Source organism: Leuresthes tenuis, unplaced genomic scaffold, assembly GCF_036924035.1.
Source record: "Leuresthes tenuis unplaced genomic scaffold, fLeuTen1.0.hap1 SCAF_8, whole genome shotgun sequence".
In the NCBI taxonomy this organism is placed as follows: domain Eukaryota; kingdom Metazoa; phylum Chordata; class Actinopteri; order Atheriniformes; family Atherinopsidae; genus Leuresthes; species Leuresthes tenuis.
This window is the reverse complement of record NW_027325362.1, coordinates 1,170,503-1,192,119: the sequence shown is the minus strand read 5'-3', so window position 1 is coordinate 1,192,119 and position 21,617 is coordinate 1,170,503. Positions and strand designations below refer to the sequence as shown.

Below are 21,617 nucleotides of genomic sequence, written 5' to 3'. Positions count from 1 at the left end.
CGAAATAAATCAAATTCTATGACTACAACAGAAACAAGAAAGAAAATAAACAGCGTAATTCAAACTGTTCACACCGGTTTGGTCTCTTAATAAACAGACAGAGTGAGAGCTCCTCATTATTTCTTCCTCTGTGTTTCCAATCACTGCTGCTCTGATAACTTTCAGGCTTTTATTCACCAGTGACTCTGGCTCCCTCTGGCGGCCGTTAGCGGAAACATGAACTTCACACTGGTTCGGTCTTTGTTCGACATGTTGTCCAACCAGTTGAACAAAAACTCCTTTTCAGCAACTAGTGGCACTTTAATTTAACTAGTTCCAACCCAATCCTAACTAGTGGAGCTGCACTTGTAGCAGCTAAATTCAAACTTTGCTTTTTGACAGACTAGTTGTCCTCTGGGCCAAAGTCTGACTAGTTAACTGGTAAGTTGCAAAAGCTCCAATATGTTAACTCGTTTTGCAGCTATTCACCTCACTAGTTTACTAGTAACCTTTATTATTTTGCTTTAGATAACCAGTGAGAGCCAAAATTGACTTTTCACCTCACTAGTTAACTCATCTTTTGACCCAGTGATGCTCAAAACTTTTACAAGTTAACTAATGAGGCCCAAACAATCCACTAGTTACACTAGTATGAGACATTTTTACTTAATGAGTCAATTAGTGAGGTCCAAAATGTTTACTAGTTGAACAATTGGAAACTCAAATCTTCACTAGTTAACCTATGAAAGTATAAGTTAACTAGTCAAAATATCTGTTGACCTTACTAGTTCACTAGTGAGGTCTGAAATATTTATGCGTTGAACTAGTAAAAACCTAAATCTTCACTAGTCACATTTGCTGAAGTGTCTTCTGACTTTACTAGTTAACTAGTGAGATCAAAACGCTTTAACTAGTGTCACTAGTAACTAGATTCAAGCTTCCACTACTTCAACTGGGAAAATTTTAGACCATTTTCATCCTAAAATAGTTTTGTTGTATTAAAAAAATTATGGAACAACAGGAGTGCCACAAAAAAATCTGTAAGATTTAGAAAATAAATGAAGAAATAAATTTAAAACAAGTTTTTACGATTTTTTTCTGTGTAATTCAACCAATTTATTGATTCTTTTCCATTTTATTGTTGCATTTTTTAAGTTGAATTAAGTCTGAATTGGGGAAAGTACTGTCTGTACTACCGATTTTCATGCTAACAAAGCGGTTAAACACCCATCCGTGTTCTCGGTGTCGCGTTACGGTTCCCTGACTCCTTTGGAACATAAATTGTTCTTTTCGGGAACATAAATCGTTCCTTTGGAACATAAATCGTTCCTTTCGGGAACATAAATCGTTCCTTTCGGGAACATAAATCGTTCCTTTAGTCCAACTTTTGTCTCTCAGATCAACCTGTGATGCCATAAACAGATAAAAAACTTTACAACAGAAGCTTTCAAGTGTTTGAAGTGCTCACTTTATTCAACCTGAAACACAAATAATTCTCCACATGTTCAAAAGCTGTTAAACAAATGTAACAGAGCATGATTTAAATGTGATTTGAGCATCTTCCCATCTCTACAGGGTTAAACTGTGGGGTTAGCACAAACTAATACTGACATGCTGCAACAAAGTGTTCTGCATGCACTCATTCACCCTTTGATAAACAAACTGTATAAAAGTACAATACAGAGTAAAAACTGTACACCAGCACAGGAACCGTGAGCCGGTCAGAGCAGAGATGAAGATCAGACAGATCGCAGAGTTACGTACGTAAAAGGCACGAAGTTAGTTTACCTCACCGAAAATTTGTGTGGAGAACACAGATCACAGTTTTTAACCTAAATTAAATCGTACATTCGGTGTTTCCGAGGTTCTGGTCACACTGCAGAACTTCGGTTTGGCTGTTAGCTTGCTTGTTGCACTACCTTTAATGACCACAGGGCGGTGCTGTTTCACCTCCTTCCTTCGGTGTTTCCTCGTTTCAGTGAGGACTGCACTTCCTTTAACGAGCACAAGAGGGTGCTACACACACTACCTATACCAAACTAATGAAGAAACGAGATTAAACTGAGAACATTTAGTCAAAAATTAATCTTAAAGCGGGCGTTGGAATCGGTTTTATATTCTGTGATGGCTTAAAATGTTCACAGCTGTGGTTCCTGATCCGGACTAAAGCATAAATTTGTCTTGGTTTGCTTTACTGTCCGGTTCACTTATCAGTTCAAACTGGTTTATAACATATAAAACCAACAGATGCTTGATTAAAGACGTACAGTTGAGGCTTCCCTCTGATTGGACAGCCTCCGCTCACTAGATTCAAGTAAGTTAAACACAAATTTATTCTTTATTTTTAAATCAGCTGACGTGACAAACCTTCTAAATGTTTAAAGCAGTCAAACTAGCACCAGAAAGTTGTGTTCTGCAGACTTATGAGGATACTCTGAAAGGAAAGACTGGTTCTGACTCCGTGATGAGCAACATGGCTCCTCTGTTGAGAAGAAGGCTGAAATGAAAGTGAACATCTTCAGGTTTGGATCTTTTGTCTGTGCTGTGTTCACACTTGAATTAAACCGACCAGAAACCATTGGTTAGTGGACCGAGGGTTAAGGTTGTCTGGTGTGAACCAGCCTGCTCCAACACTTCTTTGAATGATCCAGAACAATCTAAAAAGTTTGTTTAAATACAATCGAAAACCAACTGGAGATGCTTTAAAGCCATGATTACAGTTCTGGTTGATTTGGAGGCACCTGTCGTTGCTGAAGGTAAAGCTTCATCTGATCTGTGATGATCTGTGAAGTTGGTTCATGTGTGAAAGTGACCGAGTTCAGATCTTATTTATGTTTCAATGAGATGCAGATCATAACGACCACAATGTGGCAGAAGAAATACCGCAGTTCACGCCTTCAGTTTCCGATCCCGCACCACAGGGTTTTGTTTTACAGTCACATGATGCTTTTGTGACGCTTTTAATGGCGTCTTTGTGACCTCTTCAACAAATTCAGGCAGCGCTGTTACATCTCACACCCTTAGTGGGAGCCAAAGAGCCAGGAAATGACCAAATTCTCCAGTTTCAACATGGATGCTAGCATAGCTAGCATGCTAGCATAGCTAGCATCCAAAGTTACGTAAACAGTGCGTGCTCAAGATAAAACATGAAATATGATTCAGGGGAAAAGCTGCAGTGTGAACTGAACCATGATGTCACGTCGTAAACATTCAAGCAGCGATTGTTCACGACATTTACAGTGTTAAACGGCATAAAAGTACACTTTGTGAAGCCAAACATTCCCACACAAACATGAGCAGTGAACGCAGCGGTGAAGATATTTCAGCTTTTTTCAATAAATATCAGAAGAGTCAATAAATATTAAGCTAAAGGTCACGTGCACACCACGACTGCATGTGAAGCTTCATCATCGGCCTCACCTGAGCAGGTTCACCTGATGAAACGGCACGTGCACGGTGAACAGCACGTGCACAGTTCAGCTCCCACAGAAGTGTTTTTTTTGTCTCTTTGTGTTTGTAATTGATTTTTCTTTCCTTCTGATTGTGTTTTCTTGGTCTTTATAGTAATTTCTTGTCTCCCTGCAGCTGTTTTGTCTGTTTTTATTCTTTTTTTGTCTTGTTTGCATCTTTTAGGTGTTTTATATAACTTCTTTTGTGCCTTTTTTGGGGTGTTTTTTGTCTCTTGAGTCTCTTTATTGTGGTCATTTTGTGTCTTTTTGTCGTTGTTTGTAACTGACTGACTTTACACTTCATGCTGTGGTTCTGCTGTGGTTCTGCTGTGGTTCTGCTGTGGTTCTGATGTGGTTCTGCTGTGGTTCTGCTGCGGTGAACCTGCTGGAATGAGGCCGCAGAAAAGTGTCACCTGGTCATGTTTCCATTGTTTTAATGACGAGCCGAATGCAGCTCAGTTAAGGCCTCCTCGTGTGCTGCTCTGCTGTTCAGTTCACCGTCGGTCCAGATGGTCCAATCAGGACCGAGTTCTGACCCAGTCCAGGTTCAGGACTGGGTCAGAACTTTGAGAAACACAACAAAGAAATAATTTTCATGGCTCTTAAAGCAAAGCTTCACAGATCGATCTGCTGCTGTTCAGCAACTTTTTATTTCTTCAGATTTCACTGCAGCTGAAACAAACCTTAAATGTTATAAAATGTTATTCTAGAGTAAAAAGAAAAATAATAAACCTGCATCTATGAGCAGCTTGATACACAGAGTCTGAAGAGTGCTGCTGGAATAACCTTCATCACGATCAGTTCGACTGAATGAAACAAAAAGTTAAAGAAAAACAGTCAAATAACCTGTTTGTTGCATCATTTTTAAACATTTTTACATTCTTGTGATTTCTGAATAAATTAACTGTTTGTTCACAGATTTTATTAAACTGAAATATCGAACTATCGCGAGCTAAAAGCTCCTTGAAATACTTGGACGGGTTGTTCTTTTTGTTCACTCTGCAGACTCCGTTTAAGCTGCTGCACGTCTGAGCTGAACAGCAGAGTTTCTGGTAGAAAACACATGAAAAACCTACAGGACGGCTGGTGGAAAGGACAACAGAAGTTCAGGCAGCGCTGTTTTAAACATCAAGAACGCACAAAAACCAAAGTGTTTGCATACAGAGCGTTTACACACACGTGTAACGGCTGTGGACTCGTCGGATCGGCGGCGAGCTGGCGGTCTAAACGTTGATGGCGTGGGCGTGCTTCTTGCACAGAGGTTTGTCTTTCTTGGAGTAGAAAGGCTGACCCTCGAGGTTCACGTGGCAGACCTGCAGCGACAGCAGTTCACTGATGAAACCTCAGCAACAATCCTCCAGAAGGATGTGTTCAGGGACTCGGTTCGTGGTACTTACCGCACAGACGAAGCAGGTGTCGTGCCAGGTGTGACCCAGAGCTTCGATGAACTTATCACCAGCCTCCACAGGGAAGTCGCAGCCATGACACTTAGTGCTGAAGAGTGCGATATAATCTGAGGGAGACACGCAGACGTCAGGACGCAGGGGTTTCAACCACGAAAACAAAAGCTGATTAAACCCTTTCTCAGCAGCTCAGAGCAACAAACACAGAACATCAGCTACATCCAGTAAAAAAACTATTATTTCTGTTCTGAATAAGTCCGAAAAGTCTAAAAAAGTCAGAAAATGTCTGAAAATGTTCGAAAAAGTCCGAAAAAGACAAAAAAAGTCCGGAAAAGTCCGAAGAAGTCTAAAAATGTCCGAAAATGTCCTAAAAAGTTTTAAAAGGCCAGAAGAAAACAGAAGAAGTCCGAAGACGCCTGAAAAAGTCTGGAAATGTCCGGAAAAGTCAGAAAAAGTCTATAGAAGTCCGAAAATGTCCGAAAATGTCCAAAAATGTCCGAAAATGTTCGAAAAAGTCAGAAAAAGTCTAAAAAAGTCTATAAAAGTCCAAAGAAGTTGAAAGACGCCTGAAAAAGTCTAAATGAGTCCAAAAAAGTCAGAAAATGTCCTAAAAAGTTTTAAAAGGCCAGAAGAAGTCCGAAAATGTTCGAAAAAGTCAGAAAAAGACAAAAAAAGTCCGGAAAAGTCCGAAGAAGTCTAAAAATGTCCGAAAATGTCCGAAAAAGTTTTAAAAGGCCAGAAGAAGACAGAAGAAGTCCGAAGACGCCTGAAAAAGTCTGGAAATGTCCGGAAAAGTCAGAAAAAGTCTATAGAAGTCCGAAAATGTCCCAAAATGTCCGAAAATGTTAGAAAAAGTCAGAAAAAGTCTAAAAAAGTCTATAAAAGTCCAAAGAAGTTGAAAGACGCCTGAAAAAGTCTAAATGAGTCCAAAAAAGTCAGAAAATGTCCTAAAAAGTTTTAAAAGGCCAGAAGAAGTCCGAAAATGTTCGAAAAAGTCAGAAAAAGACAAAAAAAGTCCGGAAAAGTCCGAAGAAGTCTAAAAATGTCCGAAAATGTCCGAAAAAGTTTTAAAAGGCCAGAAGAAGACAGAAGAAGTCCGAAGACGCCTGAAAAAGTCTGGAAATGTCCGGAAAAGTCAGAAAAAGTCTATAGAAGTCCGAAAATGTCCCAAAATGTCCGAAAATGTTAGAAAAAGTCAGAAAAAGTCTAAAAAAGTCTATAAAAGTCCAAAGAAGTTGAAAGACGCCTGAAAAAGTCTAAATGAGTCCAAAAAAGTCAGAAAATGTCCTAAAAAGTTTTAAAAGGCCAGAAGAAGTCCGAAAATGTCCAAAAATGTCCGAAAATGTTCGAAAAAGTCCCAAAAAGACTAAAAAAGTCCGGAAAAGTCCGAAGAAGGCTAAAAATGTCCGAAAATGTCCTAAAAAGTTTTAAAAGGCCAGAAGAAGACAGAAGAAGTCCGAAGATGCCTGAAAAAGTCCAAAATAGTCAGAAAAAGTCAGAAAAATCTAAATAAGCCTGGAAAAGTCCAAAAAAGTCTGAATAAGCCTGAAAGAGTCCAAAATAGTCCAAATAAGCCTGAAAAAGTAAAAAAAAGTCTGAATAAACCTGAAAAAGTCAGAAATAGTCTGAATAAGACTGAGGAAGTCTGAAAAAAGTCCTTATTGAGGCTGACTGGTCCATGTGTAGAGGCTCAGCCTCAGAAGAACGTGAAATGGGATGAAAACGCTGTTCCTAATAAGGACTCATTCGAACCTTTCTCACAGTACGGCTCTCCGTCCTCCATGTGGAAGAGGCTGTTTCCAAAGGCTTTTCCGCAGGCTGCGCACACGAAGCAGGTGGTGTGCCACGTCTGCCGCAGGGCGTGCATCACCTCCTGCAGCACCGAGCAAAACATCGAGAAACAACATTCAGGAGAACATTTCAAACGTTTAAAGAGAGGCTGAGAAACACTATTAAAGCAACACATAGCATCTTCCTACATCCAAAGCACCACTGAAGGACATTTAAATTAAAGAAAGGGAGTTTTCAGCCAGAATATGACAACCTTTTTGTTAAATGAATCATGTGTTCTGCCATATGACACATGAACGAAGAGATTAACCTTAAATCTGTTCCTGGCAGGAGCTTCAGTGCTTACAAACCAGAGTCTACAGGGCTGTCAGGTGGAGTCCCTCAGGGCTCCATTCCAGGACCCATTGTGTTTTTGTTATATGTTCATCCTTGAGGTCAGAGGTTCAATTCATCTTTTTGCTGATGATATTCAGCTGTACGGCTCATTTAAACCCTCCTTAAAGCCAAATCTGGTTGAAACTGAACCTTTAATTACTGACAGTGTTTTCTCTGAGATTAAACAGCAACTGGGTACTTTAGGACTCTGAAAGAAGTCCAGTCGAAGCACTTTAAGTGGAATGTTTGATCAAACTTTGGGACTGCTGGCAGGTGTGCGGGGGACTGCTGGCAGGTGTGCGGGGGACTGCTGGCAGGTGTGTGGGGGAGGAGGGACTGCTGGCAGGTGTGTGGGGGACTGCTGGCAGGTGTGAGGGGGACTGTTGGCAGGTGTGAGGGGGACTGCTGGCAGGTGTGCGGGGGACTGCTGGCAGGAGTGCGGGGGACTGCTGGCAGGTGTGCGGGGGACTGCTGGCAGGTGTGTGGGGGACTGTTGGCAGGTGTGCGGGGGACTGCTGGCAGGTGTGCGGGGGACTGCTGGCAGGTGTGCGGGGGACTGCTGGCAGGTGTGAGGGGGACTGCTGGCAGGAGTGCGGGGGACTGCTGGCAGGTGTGCGGGGGACTGCTGGCAGGAGTGCGGGGGACTGCTGGCAGGTGTGCGGGGGACTGCTGGCAGGTGTGCGGGGGACTGCTGGCAGGTGTGCGGGGGACTGCTGGCAGATGTGCGGGGGACTGTTGGCAGGTGTGCGGGGGACTGCTGGCAGGTGTGCGGGGGACTGCTGGCAGATGTGCGGGGGACTGCTGGCAGGTGTGAGGGGGACTGCTGGCAGGTGTGCGGGGGACTGCTGGCAGGTGTGCGGGGGACTGCTGGCAGGAGTGCGGGGGACTGCTGGCAGGTGTGTGGGGGACTGCTGGCAGGTGTGAGGGGGACAGTTGGCAGGTGTGAGGGGGACTGCTGGCAGGTGTGCGGGGGACTGCTGGCAGGTGTGCGGGGGACTGCTGGCAGATGTGCGGGGGACTGCTGGCAGGTGTGAGGGGGACTGTTGGCAGGTGTGAGGGGGACTGCTGGCAGGTGTGCGGGGGACTGCTGGCAGGAGTGCGGGGGACTGCTGGCAGGTGTGCGGGGGACTGCTGGCAGGTGTGTGGGGGACTGTTGGCAGGTGTGCGGGGGACTGCTGGCAGGTGTGCGGGGGACTGCTGGCAGGTGTGCGGGGGACTGCTGGCAGGTGTGAGGGGGACTGCTGGCAGGAGTGCGGGGGACTGCTGGCAGGTGTGCGGGGGACTGCTGGCAGGAGTGCGGGGGACTGCTGGCAGGTGTGCGGGGGACTGCTGGCAGATGTGCGGGGGACTGCTGGCAGGTGTGAGGGGGACTGTTGGCAGGTGTGCGGGGGACTGCTGGCAGGTGTGAGGGGGACTGCTGGCAGGAGTGCGGGGGACTGCTGGCAGGTGTGCGGGGGACTGCTGGCAGGAGTGCGGGGGACTGCTGGCAGGTGTGTGGGGGAGGCGTCTCACCCCCATAATCTTGGTGTTGCAGCGGGCGCAGGTCGGGGCGAAGAACTCCTCGTAGCAGTTCTCGCAGTAAACGTTGTTCTGCTCCTCCACAAAGCTGACGTCCGCCAGAGACACGTGGCAGTAGTGGCAGTTAAACTCCTCGGGGTGCCAGGACCGCCCGAGGGCCACCAGGAAGGGGCCCCTGTGGGTGAAGACAGCATCAGCATCAACTGCTCTGATTTTTATCTTTTCTATTATTCTTTAAAGGCGATATTTATAATTACTTCGTATTAACAAACAATCCATTAGTTTTTCTATTGATAAAAATGTTAATATTTGTGTTATTTGACAGGAATAATTAATGTTATTCTTTATTTATTTAACATTTTGGAACTAACGAAACTTTTCAATGAGCAAACAGGAGCTTCGGGAGTCACCTGATGATGTTGTTGCAGGCCCCGCACAGCGGCGTACGGCTGCTAGCGGCAAACCTCTCCGCTCTTTGGGCCACACCCCTCGCCACGGGAAGGAAAGGGGCGGGGCTAGGAGTCATGGGGGCAGGGCTGGGCGCCGCAGGCCCAGCAGGGGAAGGGTTGGGGATGTATGCCGGTGCGGGAGGGGCGGACTGGGGCAGCGGCTGCACTTTCATGTGGGTGGTGGTCTTACTGGGGTCAAACTTGTCAGCAAAGTTGGTGTCTGACACCCAGGGAGGTCTGTTGGCGCCCGCGGGAGCTCCTGGAGGCGGGGCCGGGGCGGTGGCTTGAGGGTGGGGCTGAGGTGGGACCGGAGCTGCAGGGTGTGAAAATCGTCTTTAAGAAATGAGACACTGTGCATCGTAAGAGAATAGAAATGAAAGTATAGCCTCACCTGGCTGAGAGGGATAAATGCAGGCAGTGCTGACAACCTTCTGGGGGCCGGGGCCAACAGGGATCTGAATGGAGCTCTGCTGAATGGGCGGGGCGTGTTGCGTTGGTGGCTGCTGGTACTGCTGTGGGATTGGCTGGTAGTGCTGAGGGGGCGGGGCCTGTGGAGCCTGATGCATTACAGGTGGTGGTCCGTACTGGCTGGAGAGGGACGGAAACATGTTGCATATTATTTATTCGTTTCACAGGATGTTATTCAGATCAGCTGATCTATGATGATACTCATTGATCTTTCTTCTACTCCAACTTTTCTAGTAAACAGCTATTTCAACCAGTCATTCGCCCCTTTAGCCAAATTTTTTACCCAACTGCTTCTTGTTTTTTATGCACTTGGACTCAGATTGTTACTCTGACTGGTAGAAAACCAAGTTGTATTTTGTAAAATTAACCCCCTGCAGTTCAGAAACATGAACCTCTACAGGTTTGAGCTTTAAATCTTCACCAGTTCTGGGTAAAAATGCCATAAAACGTCCATGTGAACTGTGTTCATGCAACCCAAAGATGTTAAACCACTGCACAGAGATTAGTTGCAGTACAGATTTAATTTAATATAAATAAACTGGTAGATCCAGTTAATCCTTTTGTTTTTTGCATCGTACAGCCATAACATTATGACTACCAGCCCAAGAATGAGTAAGTTCTCCTTAACAACATCTCAAGCTCTTTGTGTTCTTCGATCCATTCTTGAAGCATTTTTGTCGTGTCAGAGGGCATTATCCTGCTGAAAGAGGATCCTGTGCCATGTGTTCCCCAGGTAAGCAATGCACAAGAAGACCACACCTCCTTCCATTGTGGTACAATTCTGATGCTTTAGGTGGTGGACATGAGTGTCCTGGTTCAATTGAGCTTGAGGTAAGGACTCAAATGCAGGTGAAGAAAGGCAGAAGATGAACAAAAGTTTTATTTAAACTAAACAAAAGGCTGTGAGGCAGGAGAGAAGACAAAAGACCGGAGGACAAACCTACTGGTGTGTCTGAGACCAGGAGACAGGTGTGACTGAGACCAGGAGACAGGTGTGACTGAGACCAGGAGACAGGTGAGACTGAAACCAGGAGACAGGTGTGACTGAGACCAGGAGACAGGTGTGACTGAGACCAGGAGACAGGTGAGACTGAAACCAGGAGACGGGTGTGACTGAGACCAGGAGACAGGTGTGACCGAGACCAGGAGACAGGTGTGGCTGAAACCAGGAGACAGGTGTGACTGAGACCAGGAGACAGGTGTGACTGAAACCAGGAGACAGGTGTGACTGAAACCAGGAGACAGGTGTGACCGAGACCAGGAGACAGGTGTGACTGAAACCAGGAGACGGGTGTGACTGAAACCAGGAGACAGGTGTGACTGAGACCAGGAGACAGGTGTGACTGAAACCAGGAGACAGGTGTGACTGAAACCAGGAGACGGGTGTGACTGAGACCAGGAGACAGGTGTGACCGAGACCAGGAGACAGGTGTGACTGAGACCAGGAGACAGGTGTGACTGAAACCAGGAGACAGGTGTGACTGAAACCAGGAGACGGGTGTGACTGAGACCAGGAGACAGGTGTGACCGAGACCAGGAGACAGGTGTGACTGAGACCAGGAGACAGGTGTGACTGAGACCAGGAGACGGGTGTCACTGAGACCAGGAGACAGGTGTGTCTGAGACCAGGAGACAGGTGTGACTGAAACCGTCTGAGGTTAAAGACAAGAGACAAACCCAACAGAATCTAACTCTGAGGACAGAATAAACAGAATACAAGAATAAAGCTCAAAGAAAATACCAAACAGGAAAGTCCTGTTGGCAGATCCTGGAGAAGCTGTGACCCGCCATCCCAATCCAGACCACCGTAAACTCGCTCTTTTTGTCCTTCCAACCCGATAAATCCACCCACTGCCTGGTGCCACAATGACCAGATAATACTTTTCCTTTTCACTTGTCAGTGGTCATAATGTTATGGCTGATCAGAGTATATTCCAGGTAATCCTAAAGAGATGTAGCAGCTGGAGTTTTGTGTTTTTAGAGGCCGTTTGGAGCGATTCGGCCTTTTATTCAGCCGATGATGTGATGTTACACAGCAGTTAAAGGCTGCAAATCCACTCATGTGCTGCAAAAAGCTCGTGTTTAATCAGCAGATGAGCTGCTGCGTGTGGCGAAGGAAGCAAACTAAACGCCGCCAGCAGGTGGACCCAAGCAGCATCTGTACCTGGAGACAGCAGCTACACGCTGCAGGTTGTAACCAGACTGTCGCTTCAGGCTGCAGATGAGGAGACAACAACAGCGTTCAAAGAGAGGCTGAGAAACACTATTAAACCTGTGAGCAACACATAGCGTCTTCCTACATCCAAAGCACCACTGAAGGACATTTAAATTAAAGACAGAAAGGGAGTTTCCAGCCAGAATATGACAACCTTTTTGTTAAATGAATCATGTGTTCTGCCATATGACACATGAACGAAGAGATTAACCTTAAATCTGTTCCTGGCAGGAGCTTCAGTGCTTACAAACCAGAGTCTACAGGGCTGTCAGGTGGAGTCCCTCAGGGCTCCATTCCAGGACCCTTCAGGTCAGCAGTTCAGTTCATCTTTTTGCTGATGATATTCAGCTGTACGGCTCATTTAAACCCTCCTTAAAGCCCAATCAGCAGCTACACGCTGCAGGTTGTAACCAGACTGTCGCTTCAGGCTGCAGGTGAGGAGACAACAACAACGTTCAAAGAGAGGCTGAGAAACACTATTAAACCTGTGAGCAACACATAGCGTCTTCCTACATCCAAAGCACCACTGAAGGACATTTAAATTAAAGAAAGAAAGGGAGTTTCCAGCCAGAATATGACAACCTTTTTGTTAAAGGAATCATGTGTTCTGCCATATGACACATGAACGAAGAGATTAACCTTAAATCTGTTCCTGGCAGGAGCTTCAGTGCTTACAAACCAGAGTCTACAGGGCTGTCAGGTGGAGTCCCTCAGGGCTCCGTTCCAGGACCCTTCAGGTCAGCAGTTCAGTTCATCTTTTTGCTGATGATATTCAGCTGTACGGCTCATTTAAACCCTCCTTAAAGCCCAATCAGCAGCTACATGCTGGAGGTTGTAACCAGCGGCGGACTGTCGCTTCAGGCTACAGGTGAGGAGACAACAACAGCCGAGGTCACAGTTTGTCTGACCCTGATCCACCACCGTTTTCTCCATCCAGGGACCGTCAGCCTAAACTTTGTGCTCTCTTATGTGAACGCATCATAGACCAGTAAAGGGGTGACTTTACAGACATCAGAACCAGTATATATGATAAAATCTACATGTTGCATCACTGGAAACATATGAGGTGAGACACAATAATGAAACATAACAGCTTTGATCCCCATCAGCCTCACAGATATTATTTCAAACCAAGTCAGAGGTCATAAGAGATGAAACAGGTGAAAACCCTTCTGGGTCACAGAAAGGCACGTTGTCCCACCACAGCACTCAAGTAACAATCGTCTAAATTAATTCAATTCTGGACTGGTATCATTGCCACCTTCTGTGTGGGAGACCTGGGTTCAAATCCCCTGCATGAAAGGTATTACCTCCAGTAGGGGTCCTTAGGCAAGACCCCCTTACCCTGCCTGCCTAGATAAAAGCGTCTGTTAAATACATAAACAATTCAATTTTATTTATAAAGCGGCAGATTACAACAATTGTCATCTCAAGGCCCTTAAGTAATAAAGTCCAATTCAAGTCAATTGGAATTCAATTCATTGTAATCATAATCCAATTAATTCATATGGAGCCAATTCAAAAATAATATCCTAGCTAAGGAAACCAACAGATTGGACCGAAACTTGTCTTCAGTCCAATCTCCCGTCCTGAGCCTGAGGGACTGTGGAAAGGAACGACTCCCTTTAACAGGAAGAAACCTCTGGCAGAACCAGAACCAGGAAGAAACCTCTGGCAGAACCAGAACCAGGAAGAAACCTCTGGCAGAACCAGACTCAGGAAGAAACCTCTGGCAGAACCAGAACCAGGAAGAAACCTCTGGAAGAACCAGGAAGAAACCTCTGGCAGAACCAGGAAGAAACCTCTAGCAGAGCCAGAACCAGGAAGAAACCTCTGGCAGAACCAGAACCAGGAAGAAACCTCTGGTAGAACCAGAACCAGGAAGAAACCTCTGACAGAACCAGGAAGAAACCTCTGGCAGAACCAGACTCAGGAAGAAACCTCTGGCAGAACCAGAACCAGGAAGAAACCTCTGGCAGAACCAGAAAAATAATATCCTAGCTAAGGAAACCAACAGATTAGCATTTGTAAGACTTAAAGCTGATCCAACAGAAGTTTCTGACCTCTTTACCAACACATTTCATGATGTGATGTGTTGAATTCTGGTGCAACATAAAGGTTGAATGGACTGTATCACGCTCTCTTCCCGTTCACCCAAACAGCATCTTTGCTAACACAAGCTAACAGACTCACACTCGTCCAAGCTCACGTCGTTCAGGGAGGACGAACAGGTGAGCCTGTGATTTTCCAGGTGAGCATCAGCTTTTCCTCCTGAGCGACCCAACAACATCACTGACGTCACCCAGAAAATAAACTATTTCAGTATTTCTGCTGAAAGTAAGACTTTTTGAGACTTTTCGTCTGTGTTTGTATGTTCAGCAGCTATCAGTACACCAATTCAAAATGCTGTCATTTCTGGTTCTGGTTCTGGTTCTGATGGAGGTTTCTTCCTGTTAAAAGGGAGTTTTTTTCTCTCCACAGTCGCTTCGTGCAGCTCAGGACGGGGGATTGGATCAGAGAGACGATAAATCTGTTGGTTTCCTTAGCTGGGAAACCTTTTTGTTGTATGAATCGGAATAATTTAGGATCTAATTAATTGTTTGGTGCTTTAGAAGCAGCAGGACGGTGTCTGGATCTATAAAAGCAAACAAAAGCAAAATAAAATCAAAGCTACTGTTCAGGACTGATTTAAGTCATATTTTAGCCACATTTATGGTGTTCCACATGGTTCTGGATCGGGACCATTTCTGTTCACTCTACACATGCTTCCTTTGGGAAATATCATCAGCTAGCATAGCATACATGTCCGCCGTTATGCTGACGACACCCAGCTCTATCTATCCATGCAGCCTGATGATAATAATCAGTTACAAGCTTGTCTTGGAGACATGAAGGCCTAAATGTCCTCTAATCATCTGCTTCTGAACTCAGATAAAACTGAGGTTGTTGTTGTTCTCAGTCCAGAAACTGACAGATGTTCACTTTGGAACCATAGAGTTGCTCTGGACGACCTTTTCATGGCGCCTACCTCTCATCAAACGAGTCTCTAAAGTGACTTTCTTTCACTGATGTAACGTTTACCAAAATCAGAAGCATCCTTTCTCAGAGATGCTGAGAAACTGGCCCATTGATCTCATCTATTACTTCTTTCAGCTGATCCAAAGTTCTGCTGCTTCATCTCTGACCATCAGGTACCTTCAGGAGACTATTTTGGGGTCTTTTGTGTTCTAATGAGATTTTTTTGTCTTGTTTATTGCTGTTTTTCCTTATATTTCACTGCTATTTACTGTTAATTGAGCGTTCTTTCTTTAAAACCTCTTTACAGCTCACTCATCTTTCTTGCTCGTGCTACTTTTAGCTTTTCAAAGCACTCTGAGTTGCTTTTTTTGCTGAAAGGTAGTGAAATAAAGATAAAAATAGAGTGTGTTCATGTTAATGATGTCCACCAGCGCCACAGTGTGACACTCTGATGCGTCTTTATTAGATTTTAAATAACCGTGGAGCTCCGAGGAGACAAAGTGGGATGAAAATTCCATCCTAGAGTCGCTCATTGTGATCAGCAGAGATTAAAAACGTGCACGTTTCCTGCAGGTGACAGTGAGTCCTGCTTTTACGTGCACCCGGTAACAAGCAGGCAGAAAAGGCTGCTAAACCCTAAATGCTTTAGATAAGCTCACATGTGCAACAGCACAAATAAAGTCAGAGTTTTAAAGGTACAATTAACCTGAAATCAGTGCAAATCTTAACAAAAAGCCCTGCAGTGGGCTGGAAAGTGGAGGGAAGGTTTGGTTCTGACCCGCTGGACACAGAATAAGCTCGTTTCTCATCTAAGTGTTTAAGATTTACTCTACACCTCTGCTCCCACGTCATGTTGGCTGATCAGGATGCTTTTGGTGCAGTGAATAAATCCTTTTAAGGGCAGCAGCTGAGTGGATGCTTCTCTGAAACCTCACTTATGCTCAAAGGCTCTGCTGGAAAATGACATCACCTGAAGCAGGGTCATAAGATCTCCTCAGATCTCCACAGATCATACAAAGTGTTCCTAAATCTGCTTATTCTGGTTCATTTCCACCTGGTGTACTTCTCATAATGTTGGATTTATAATGTCTTTGGGGACAGAAATCTTAAGCTTCCTGCAGCTTCCCAAAGAAATCAGACATTTTATAAACTGCATCTCCATCCAGTTCAGTTCGCTGTCTGACCTGAGTATCTGTTACCGTGGTAACCGTTACCGTCTGTTGTATGCTTGTAATTTCTATATTAGATATTGTTATTCTTTCTTTCAATTGATTTTATCATTACAGACTGTATGAACTCAACATATTTCAGGTTTCATCTTATCAAAGTAATTCAATTAGTTGATAAACGACCGTTTTCTACATTTCAAGCCTGCAACACATTCCAAAAGTTATGAAGTTTAGGGCCAGTAATGAGGTAGAAAAGATAAATACTGAAGTTATTTCTGGAGCCACGATTCAGTCCAAAAGAGTCTGAGATGTTCAGAGGAGCTCCAGTTTGAGTTTAAAACAAAGTTCCTCAGAGAAAGACTGGAAGGGATCTGCATATTTCTGCCTCTACAGAGCAGAATATCATTAAAGCATTCAGGGAATCTGGAGGAGTTTCAGTGTAAAGGACGAGGGAGCAAGCCTAAGCTGGACCCCGTGACCTCTGACCCCTCAGACGCTGCATCAAGAACCGTCATTCATCAGCAGCTGATAGAAGCACATGGACAAGGGATTACTGTGGAAACCTTTGTCCAGCACCACAATACAGAGTTCCATTCACAAGCTTTACTGTGCAGAAAAGAAGCCTGATGTTAACCTCGTCCACTTCTCTGGGCTCGGAGGCGTCTGGGATGGACCGTCACACGGTGGAAACGTGTGCTGTGGTCAGACCCATCAGTATTCCACATCTTTGTTGGAAGAAATGGAGCAAAGAGCAAAAGCAGCATCCAGCCTGCTGTCAGCAACCAGTCCCTGCAGCCAGGCTCTGTGATGGTATGGGGTTGGATCAGGGGGCAAAGCTCATTTCCACTTCTGTGACGGCAGCATTAATGCAGAAAAGCTCACTGAGATTTTACAGCAACATATGCTGCCTTCAAGGCCACATCTTTTCCTGGGACGTCCCAGCATTGTTCAAGCAGACCATGGAAAACCACATTCTGCCACAGTCCAAAGGCCTGGCTGAGGAAGAAGAGGTACGGGTGCTGGACTGGCTGCCTGCAGTCCTGACCTGTCCCCAGCAGAGAAACAACCACCCCCCCGCCCTGCTGCACACCTTAAGACCTGTTTAAGGAAGAATGGGACAAAATAACAGCTGGAACTCTGCATCACCTGGTTTCCTCAGAGCAGAGCGGCTTTAAGTGTTGGCAGAAGGAAACAAAGTGGGAAAAGGTTCACTGACTTTATGGGATGTTGCAGGTCTGAGGTGTAGAAATGATGTTTGTTATCAGATTAAATGAAGCAGGAAATATCGACTCATTTGTTTTAGTTTCTAATTATCGATTTATTTTTAGATTTCTTCTGCCTTCATCTCTAATTTTTCGTCTCATTAAAGAACATTTTGATTCTTTTATTGACTGAATTTTCTTTTTAGTTTGAGTCTCTGTTGGTGAAACTCAGAATGATCTGAACTAATGAGTCGTATCAATAAAATGCTGTTTTATCGACATTAAAACACTCGTATTTTTCTCTCTGATTGTGATTCTTTGCTGTGAGTTTCTGGTCGCTGAGAATCAATCTGAGCTGCTTCCTTCATGATGACTTACAGCCAAAAGGGAAAAACCACACAGTCTCTTTATTGGCGGATAAAAGCTCGACCTCTGCTCCTATTGATTCATGTTGAGTCATTGGACGGCGAACAGAGTCTGACGAGGGGCGGAGGGGAGCTGGGGGCTCAGGGCGAGGCAGCACGGATCGATGGTCCGTAATGGACGGATGATTGAATAAGTGCAGAGAGAATATAAAGCTCCATCCATCAGTGCTGAGGCGAGTGGAGGGAGGAGGGGTTAAAAGGTTTGCTAGTCCTCTCAGACTCAGCAGCTCTCTGATGCCTGCACTGAGGGGGGGGGGGGGCTGTGATGAGATTTCAGACAACAAACAGACGACACAAACTGAGAGCAACAAGCCCTCAGAGCTCATCCAAATTCGTCCTCACTCCTCCTCACTCCTCCTCACTCCTCCTCACTGCATCCTCACTCCTCCTCACTCATCCTCACTCCTCCTCACTGCATCCTCACTCCTCCTCACTCCTCCTCACTCCTCCTCACTGCATCCTCACTCCTCCTCACTCCTCCTCACTCCACCTCACTCATCCTCACTCCTCCTCACTGCATCCTCACTCCTCCTCACTCCTCCTCACTCGTCCTCACTCCTCCTCACTGCATCCTCACTCCTCCTCACTCCTCCTCACTGCATCCTCACTCCTCCTCACTCCTCCTCACTCGTCCTCACTCCTCCTCACTGCATCCTCACTCCTCCTCACTCCTCCTCACTCATCCTCACTCCTCCTCACTGCATCCTCACTCCTCCTCACTCCTCCTCACTGCATCCTCACTGCATCCTCACTCCTCCTCACTCCACCTCACTCATCCTCACTCCTCCTCACTGCATCCTCACTCCTCCTCACTCCTCCTCACTCGTCCTCACTCCTCCTCACTCCTCCTCACTGCATCCTCACTCCTCCTCACTCCTCCTCACTGCATCCTCACTCCTCCTCACTCATCCTCACTCCTCCTCACTGCATCCTCACTCCTCCTCACTCCTCCTCACTCCTCCTCACTCCTCCTCACTGCATCCTCACTCCTCCTCACTCCTCCTCACTCATCCTCACTCCTCCTCACTGCATCCTCACTCCTCCTCACTCCTCCTCACTGCATCCTCACTGCATCCTCACTCCTCCTCACTCCACCTCACTCATCCTCACTCCTCCTCACTCCTCCTCACTCGTCCTCACTCCTCCTCACTGCATCCTCACTCCTCCTCACTCCTCCTCACTGCATCCTCACTCCTCCTCACTCGTCCTCACTCCTCCTCACTGCATCCTCACTCCTCCTCACTCCTCCTCACTCATCCTCACTCCTCCTCACTGCATCCTCACTCCTCCTCACTCCTCCTCACTGCATCCTCACTGCATCCTCACTCCTCCTCACTCCTCCTCACTCCTCCTCACTCCTCCTCACTGCATCCTCACTCCTCCTCACTCCTCCTCACTCGTCCTCACTCCTCCTCACTGCATCCTCACTCCTCCTCACTGCATCCTCACTCCTCCTCACTGCATCCTCACTCCTCCTCACTCCTCCTCACTCCTCCTCACTCATCCTCACTCCTCCTCACTGCATCCTCACTCCTCCTCACTCCTCCTCACTCGTCCTCACTCCTCCTCACTGCATCCTCACTCCTCCTCACTCCTCCTCACTCATCCTCACTCCTCCTCACTGCATCCTCACTCCTCCTCACTCCACCTCACTCCTCCTCACTCGTCCTCACTGCATCCTCACTCCTCCTCACTCCTCCTCACTCGTCCTCACTGCATCCTCACTCCTCCTCACTCCTCCTCACTGCATCCTCACTCGTCCTCACTGCATCCTCACTCCTCCTCACTGCATCCTCACTGCATCCTCACTCCTCCTCACTCCACCTCACTCCTCCTCACTCGTCCTCACTGCATCCTCACTCCTCCTCACTCCTCCTCACTGCATCCTCACTCGTCCTCACTGCATCCTCACTCCTCCTCACTCCTCCTCACTGCATCCTCACTCCTCCTCACTCCTCCTCACTCCTCCTCACTCGTCCTCACTGCATCCTCACTCCTCCTCACTCCTCCTCACTCCTCCTCACTGCATCCTCACTCCTCCTCACTCCTCCTCACTCCTCCTCACTGCATCCTCACTCCTCCTCACTGCATCCTCACTGCATCCTCACTCCTCCTCACTCCACCTCACTCCTCCTCACTCGTCCTCACTGCATCCTCACTCCTCCTCACTCCTCCTCACTGCATCCTCACTCCTCCTCACTCCTCCTCACTGCATCCTCACTGCATCCTCACTCCTCCTCACTGCATCCTCACTGCATCCTCACTCCTCCTCACTCCACCTCACTCCTCCTCACTCGTCCTCACTGCATCCTCACTCCTCCTCACTCGTCCTCACTGCATCCTCACTCCTCCTCACTCCTCCTCACTGCATCCTCACTCCTCCTCACTGCATCCTCACTGCATCCTCACTGCATCCTCACTCCTCCTCACTGCATCCTCACTCCTCCTCACTGCATCCTCACTGCATCCTCACTCATCCTCACTGCATCCTCACTCCTCCTCACTCATCCTCACTGCATCCTCACTCGTCCTCACTGCATCCTCACTCCTCCTCACTCCTCACTGCATCCTCACTCCTCCTCACTGCATCCTCACTGCATCCTCACTCCTCCTCACTCATCCTCACTCCTCCTCACTGCATCCTCACTCCTCCTCACTCCTCCTCACTCCTCCTTACTCGTCCTCACTGCATCCTCACTCCTCCTCACTCATCCTCACTCGTCCTCACTGCATCCTCACTGCATCCTCACTCCTCCTCACTCCTCCTCACTCCTCCTCACTCGTCCTCACTGCATCCTCACTGCATCCTCACTCCTCCTCACTCCTCCTCACTCCTCCTCACTCGTCCTCACTGCATCCTCACTGCATCCTCACTGCATCCTCACTCATCCTCACTCCTCCTCACTGCATCCTCACTCCTCCTCACTGCATCCTCACTCCTCCTCACTCCTCCTCACTCATCCTCACTCATCCTCACTCATCCTCACTCATCCTCACTCATCCTCACTCATCCTCACTGCATCCTCACTGCATCCTCACTGAATCACCCATCCCAGCATCTGTTCTCCTTGGTTTTCAGTTCCCCAGAATAAAGTTCCAGTCACCATCTACTGCATATCTTCACTTCCAGCTCTTGTGACTCCTGAGTTTGGGTCTTTTTCCTTTTCTACCTCGAATCATGACAAAAAACTAAATGACATGTATGAAGGAAAAATGACCAAATATGTCACAAAAATCCCACAACAAAGAAGGATTTGATACGACAATATAAAAGACCAAAGAAAAGACTCTAAAGGAGACAGAAAACAGCGAGAAGTAGATAAAAATCTGTGATTCATGTCGAATCAAAGAGGCTGATCACAAAGATTCAGTTTATATCTGATCCAACAAATCGTTTTATATCAAAATGAACGAATATAAACTCCAGTTTTTATTGCTGTGATGTTGCTTAAAGGTTTGGATTTAAATTCAAATATCTTGATTTGTGGGTAAATTTACTTTAAACAGCTGCAGTTTCTTAGCTTTTATTTATCTTCATGATGTTGGAGCTCTTTTCTTTGATTAAAACCAAATGTCCAAACATGAGTAAAAGATTTAATCAGGCCTACAGCACCCCCTGCTGGTGAAACAACTCATTACACGTGATTAAATAAATGTTTGGTCTGAACATCTGAGCAAACCGAGCCGTTTATTTCAGATAACTGGATATAAGGAACGAAAAGGTTCATGTTTCATTGAGGATTTTGCTTTTTAAAGAGATTTCTTGGAATAAACCTTCGGACAAAGATGGTTTAATCAAATTAAATCGTATGAAACTGATCTCTGGTGTTTCTGTTCCTTATTTTTCTCAACTGAAAGGCCAAACTGAACAAACTGAGCTCTATGGGGGTGAATTTCGAGCTCATCACCAGGTTACTAATCTAACTGTAGAATAAAGTCTTAATAGCAGTCAGAGTCATGGACGTTGAACCGCTTCATTAAACGAGTTAATGAGCCATTAAACAGCAGCAGGCTGCCTGTTCAGCCAAAGCTGAGGACATGAAGCATGTTTCTGTGCTGGTTTGGATGCTGCTGGAAGGACTTCTGCTGCCCATTTTATCTGAATAAGACCCCAAGTTAAGATGAGCCGAAGAGGAGACGTCTGGGATGCAGAGCA

The 21,617-nt window shown here is 46.2% G+C and overlaps 1 protein-coding gene across 2 annotated transcripts in view; it reads right to left on the bottom strand.

Moving 5' to 3' along the window:
* Positions 1-1,424: 1,424 nt before the first annotated feature.
* ldb3a (LIM domain binding 3a) overlaps positions 1,425-21,617 on the bottom strand; it is a 58,777-nt gene continuing 38,584 nt past the window's right edge. For both annotated transcript variants that reach the window (XM_072390429.1, XM_072390428.1), the window contains 6 exons: positions 9,356-9,552; positions 8,926-9,277; positions 8,510-8,690; positions 6,584-6,704; positions 4,826-4,941; positions 1,425-4,741 (listed from right to left, as the gene is read on the bottom strand). In XM_072390429.1, the coding sequence (XP_072246530.1) occupies positions 4,652-4,741; positions 4,826-4,941; positions 6,584-6,704; positions 8,510-8,690; positions 8,926-9,277; positions 9,356-9,552 (1,057 nt within the window). In that variant the 3' untranslated portion in view covers positions 1,425-4,651. The remainder of the gene's footprint in view (positions 4,742-4,825; positions 4,942-6,583; positions 6,705-8,509; positions 8,691-8,925; positions 9,278-9,355; positions 9,553-21,617) is intronic.